Source organism: Bos taurus, chromosome X (genome assembly GCF_002263795.3).
Source record: "Bos taurus isolate L1 Dominette 01449 registration number 42190680 breed Hereford chromosome X, ARS-UCD2.0, whole genome shotgun sequence".
NCBI classification, from domain to species: domain Eukaryota; kingdom Metazoa; phylum Chordata; class Mammalia; order Artiodactyla; family Bovidae; genus Bos; species Bos taurus.
In genome coordinates this window covers 51,806,718-51,812,768 of record NC_037357.1, presented here as the reverse complement: position 1 = coordinate 51,812,768, position 6,051 = coordinate 51,806,718, and the positions used below count along the sequence as shown (strand labels likewise).

The 6,051-nt window shown below is 44.4% G+C and overlaps 1 protein-coding gene across 1 annotated transcript; it reads right to left on the bottom strand.

Moving 5' to 3' along the window:
* Positions 1-308: 308 nt before the first annotated feature.
* Positions 309-3,457, bottom strand: LOC112445057 (uncharacterized). Its single transcript, XM_024988560.2, has 3 exons — positions 2,446-3,457; positions 1,490-1,688; positions 309-518 (listed from the first exon to the last, which is right to left on the bottom strand). Exons 1-2 carry the CDS (start codon positions 3,050-3,052, stop codon positions 1,531-1,533), a joined length of 765 nt encoding a protein of 254 aa, XP_024844328.1. The 5' UTR covers positions 3,053-3,457; the 3' UTR covers positions 309-518; positions 1,490-1,530.
* Between the last annotated feature and the right edge of the window lie 2,594 nt (positions 3,458-6,051).

Here is a 6,051-nt window from a genome sequence, read left to right as displayed (position 1 = left end):
GTGCATTGCAAACAAGTTTCCAGCTGATGCTGATGCTGATGCTGCTGTTCCAGGCAAGCTAGGTCATCCATCAGTTCCTTTCAATAAAATATAGTAGAGGCTAGGGCACCATCCCACAAATTATTTACAATCTTATATTTTAATTTATTTGGGGCTGCAATAAAAGGATTTAAAACAGGCTTGACAAATAGCGGAAAGAAATCCCTTTCAGTGACAGTAAGGTGGGCCAAAATAAATAGAACAATGATAGATTTGAGTCAGTGGTATTAATGTGGAAAAAACAAAACAAAACAAAACTACAGCTTATTACTTTCAAACAAGCTTTTATTTCCAATGTGAACAATACTATCAAATTATCTGTAAAAGGTAAGAGTAAAGTCAGATGTCAGTAGTTAGTATCACTTTGGGGCATTGAAACTTTGAAACAAAATTAGTATTTCAGGCTAATGAAAACAAGAATATCCATGAAGAACAGATTCATCTTTTCTTTTGCTGTCTGCTTTTTCTATGCCTTCCCACTGTAGGATGAAATAAGAGCCAGTTAACAATTGTACCTCAATAACATGCAGTGACTTTCTAAATATGAGTCAACACTGTGTACATCTATTTTCTCAATGTTTTCTTCTTGTAACCCAGACCCTTGATGATCAGGGTGCACATCATTGCTCATGCAAAACTTATCTCCCTCTTGCCCACCGCTATAAATGCTTGCTGTTTCCTTGAAAGGCCACACTGTGATTTAAATAAGTCATTCCACCTTAAAAACTGGTATTCCCTTGCACAAATCAACAATCCCTTATATTTCCAGACCTTCAGTTTCCACATGTGTAAAATGAGGATGAGGCTTTATCAAACATCCACATGCATGAAAACTAAGAAAGAGTGAGAGAGTGAGTGAGAGCGACTACAAGATGAATGAATAGAGGAAAGAGAAACAAAGATTTAATTATCAACACAGTGACAACCAATGATATTACTGAGATTGTTTTCTTTTCTTTTGAATAAAAAATCTAAATTGAACTAATATTTGTGAATTAATCCTGAAATGCAGTTCTCTTGAAACCCTTAACATCTTACTACTTTGTAAGGAATCGCTTTCTCAAAGTCATTGTCAGTACAAGAGACTACAATTCTGTGGCCAGGTGATGATGACACAGCTAACGCATGGCCTAGTCACTTTAGCTGCTGCTTCTGGTGACTATTCTCTGAACAAGCCCTGGTCTCCATTTCCAGGTCTGATAAATTTCCCATGTGTAGTAGACTTAAAGCTACAGGACAAAGAGCTTGTGGCTATAAACGCAATACATTTCAGAACATACTGCCTCCTACATTATCTAGAAAACATTATTAACAATAAACTGCTTTTCCGAAATTAAATTTCAACAATTTTATTATTTACTTTACAGAAGAAAAATTTAAAATATACAGCTGTTAGTAACAGGTATGTGTCAGGAATGGTTATGTCGTACTAAAGCCTATACAACAATACCTGTATTATCCAGAGCTGCTCTTTGCTGAGACCACATCCATTTAGAGTCCTTCAGGTTTTTCATTTCCATCCTCTTCCTCTTCATCAGTGTTTTCATACTGATCCTCACCCTCATCATTGGGGCAGAATGATGCAGACATTGGGGTCAAAAGTTGGCAGGGAAAATATCCCAACTTCAAATCAGCAGCAGAGTCTAGGCCTGAGAGAAGAGAAATAGGTTTAATAAAAGAAACAACAAATAATACCTGGATACATTTCTAGCCCCCCATCATGTCTGCTGCTTGACAATGTTCACAAACGTTTTTCCCCTCTTTCCAGTAGATCGCCACACAGATCTCTCTGATTATTTCTGGCCCCTTTGGAGAAGGGATCCAAATCATTTGATACTGATACCATTTTGTATGTGTTTCTCGGAAACTCAATGGAAAAAAATGTTCCTTTGACTTAAAGACAAATTCTACGGGGACACTCACAGATTCCTCAATCGCTGAAAAGTGCCCCTGTGCTATGTCATCATTTTCTCAGATCCTCCTACCGAGAATATTCACATTTGTTAAAGCCGTTGACCAACAGGGAGGGATGCCACTTGTTTGCCTCTAGGTTGGTAGAAGGCAGCATGCTGTTTCTCGAGACCATGAAGGTCTCCAGAACTGGGCTTCCACTTGTGTAAATTGTGCCCGGAGGTTTTTGAGAGTTCTGACCCACTGCGTGACTGCTAGAGACCTACCTGCCTTTGAGCTCAATGGCCCCACAAGGGCCTGAAGGCTCAGCCACCACTTGCCCGCCTCAGCCCCTCCGGGATCACAGGCCTCAACCTCCCAGTCTCAGAGGCAGCAGTCAGGGCTTCCTCGCCCAGAACTCGACCTGCACTGCTGGTTCCTCTGTCTTCTAGGAAGCAATCCCCTCTGCAGGATCCCGCAGCTCCCAGGGTGGAGCGCCCTCCACCGGGTACTCACCCTGCAAGACTCTGCCTCCCTCTCCCAGGTCTTCCTGCTCCTGAGGAGGCACCGGACCTTCTCCAGGGTCCGAGGGTGGCTGGGAGCGGCCCCTGGCCATCAGGCGGTCAGTGGGAGGCCGGAACAGGACATGTTTGTTGTCACGGAAGTTGTGTAGAAAGGAGTCGACGTGACTCCAGAACAGGGGCCCAAACGTCTCCACGCAGAACCCAAGGCCTGTAACCTCTGCCGCACCCTCCTGCTCACTCTCGTCCTCCTCTTCCTCGCCCTCTCCAGACAGGTGCTCCTCCTCCTCCACGTCCTCCAAGTCGAAGTCAGCCTCACCCTCTTCCTCGTCCTCCTGCATCTCTACACCTTCCTCCATCTCCAACTCCTCTAACGGCTCTCTACCGCATTCCTCTTCCACTGGGGCTTGTGGCCAACCCTGCTCCGCGGGAAGGGCTCTGGAGACCTCCAAGGAAGCCAGAAGAGCCGTGGCCACCTCGACTCCTTCCGTCCCCTCGCAAGCAGATGCTTGGACCCCAAGGAGACTGGGGTCGCGGCCCGCCCCGCCACCAGCTCTATCCGGGCCACCTGGGATCCAGTCGTGCTCCTCTGTGGCAGACATGGCAGGAGAGACGTGCCAGACAGTGATCGTCCTGCAGTGATGTCTGCGGGGAAGATGGCGGCCGCCGGGCTGAGCGTTGCGCTGAGGAGACGCTGTTGGCAGTGGGACCGCAGGGTGGGGGTGGGGACAGCAGAGACGTCGGCTGCACAGGGAACAGGAGTCTGCGAGTTGCTGGTGTGGGCCCCACAACAGGAATGGTGAGGGGGTGGCCCGCAGACCGGCCCACCAACACCGAAGCTGAGCCGGCGGCGGATAAGGCGGGAAAGACCCTGATGGGCTGGCAACGGTAGGTGGAGCTGGAAGGGTCAACCGCGACCACTTCCTCCAGCGCCAGCTCTAAGCTCATTTGCCAGGAGGCAAGGATTGGCATGACCGTCGTCCAATGAGTGATCAAGGCTTTCAGATTGCAGGGAAGCCTTCCCGCACCAGGTCATACTTAGAGCCCACAGGAGTCCCTTCCTTTCCATTGCTGCTGCTGCTGCTGCTGCTGCTGCTGCTGCTGCTGCGGCTGCTGCGGCTGCTGCGGCTGCTGCTAAGTCGCTTCAGTCGTGTCCGACTCTGTGCGACCCCATAGACGGCAGCCCACCAGGCTCCCCCATCCCTGGGATCCTCCAGGCAAGAGTACTGGAGTGGGTTGCCATTTCCTCCTCCAATGCATGAAGGTGAAAAGTGAGTGAAGTCGCTCAGTCGTGTCTGACTCCTAGCGACCCCATGGACTGCAGCCTACCAAGCTCCTCGGTCCATGGGATTTTCCAGGCAAGAGTAGTGGAGTGGGGTGCCATTGCCTTCTCTGTCCTTTACATTGCACCACTGCAAAAACGAAATGGCAGTGTCCCTATAGGCGGCACCCTGGGGTATGGGAAGCTGGGTGTGGTCCCCAGTTGCCACCTTGTGTCAGCTCAGATCATCAGAGATACACTTATTTTTAAAAGTTCATAAAGGCTTGAGAAAGAACATCAAAGGTAAGAGATGGAGAAATTGGAAAACATAAACTGAATTAAACGGGAGCACTGAATATGAAATAGAAAAAAATGAAACAAACTACATAAAACTTAAAGATCATCATATGGTCCAGTTGATTTTAAGCATGGCTGTTCATTAGCAACATATCTGTAGCTTTGGAGAATAAAAGCAATACCTTGGCATTTTTTCAAAAAATTCTAAGATAATTCTGGTATGTGTCAGGTTTTTCTATTAAATGGTAGCTTTGGTGATATAGAATTCTACTACTTTTGTGTTGACCACTCATGGTACAATGGTATTAAGTGAATAATAGTTACTCACTAGTACGTATAAAATATGTTTTAGAAAACTTATTAATGTTTGCCTAACTAAAAATTTTATGACATTTTGATTCCACTTGTTTGACTTAGTATGAACAGAATGCTAGACTTCTGATTTTAAAAACAGATGTGCAACAACCAACAAAGTTTTACTATATAACACTGGGAACTGTAGTCCCTTTGTCAATCTCTTGAAATACCTATAGTGGAAAATAAACTGAAAAATAATATATGTGTATATGTATAACTGAATCACCTTGCTGTGCACCTGGAACTTTGTAAGGCAACTATACATCAATAATATATGTATATATGTGTATATATTATTATTATATATTTCTTTTCTTTATATATATATATATATATATATATATATATATATATATATATAAAGAAAAAAGATAAAGTGCATAGATCACATATGAGCAACTGTTTCAACCTCCTGTGAGAGACAGAAGGAAAATTTGGAGGTTTTAATGTTGCTAAAGTTACTTAGAAAAGAACATACAAGTTGACATGTATGCCTCGAGAATGGAGACTGGAGAGTGGAAGGAGTAAAATAGGAGCTGAAAAGGGATTCATCAGGGCTCCCCAGTTCACTTCAAGGCTCCGAGAAATGAAGAGAGACTTCTTTTCATGACTGGGCTGATCACCTGCTCTACACTAAACAGTGACACCCCCTCCCAAATGCATATATTTAAATGTTTCCCCACTCCATCCCCCAGGTGATGGTATTTGGGAGTTATGGCCTTTAGTAGGAGACACAGTGAAGATAATCAACCTTGCCCTATATAGAACTTATGCATTATAGATTTCACCCCTTGTACCGGCCTTGTTTTGTTTTACCTAACTCATACTCAATATTTTCAGTGGGGATAGTCCACTGGGTCCCAAGCTGTCAAGCCCATTTCTAAGTGACAAACACTCAATTTTACTTTATGAGCCATATGTCTGAGTGTCTGTGCCCACTAGGGGATATTTTAGGAGAATGGCTGCTATGATCTGGAGCACTGAAACACCACAGTCATAAAATTCTTGAGGCAAACACATCTATTGGCTCTCTTCAGTAGCTCCCTTAACACTATAGGGGCATCTTTTAAAAATGTAGTGATATCTTCAAGTATTCCTCTATTTTGTTCCCCGATATTATGTTCAAAGAGTTTTCCTAAAGCATGCATTTCAGCATTTGCTGAAAAGTGAAAGTGAAAGTCACTCAGTCATGTCATGTCCGACTGTTTGCGACCCCATGGACTACACAGTCCATGGAATTCTCTGGGCTAGAGTACTGGAGTGGGTAGCCATTCCCTTCTCCAGTGGATCTTCCAAATCCAGGGATCAGACCCAGGTCTCTCACATTGCAGGAGGATTCTTTACCAGCTGAGCCACAAAGGAAGCCCAGCATTTGTTGAAGTCAATTCCCAATCTATTTGCAGAAGTCTTAAGCCAATAAGCACTTTTTATGTTTAAAAACATTATTGCACTATTGTGGTGAATGTCCCAGGCATTTAGTACGTTCACAATGCTTCTCAGCCATTCTCTCTGTTGTGCCTAAATAAATCATCACTCCTAAAGGAAACCCCATGCCAGTAGTCAGTCCTTTGCCATTTCCCCCTCGCTGCAACCAGGCTCTGATAACTACTAATCTTCTGTTTACCTCTATGAACTTACATTTTCTAGATAGCTGAGAGAAATAAAATCCTACAATATGTGACCTTT

Excerpts from the sequence above, each read along its gene's own strand:
- LOC112445057 (XM_024988560.2), bottom strand. The coding sequence starts at position 3,052 with ATGTCTGCCACAGAGGAGCACGACTGGATCCCAGGTGGCCCGGATAGA. Across the intron at positions 1,689-2,445 it reads GGGAGGCAGAGTCTTGCAGG|GCCTAGACTCTGCTGCTGAT; the intron begins GTGAGTACCCGG and ends CTCTTCTCTCAG.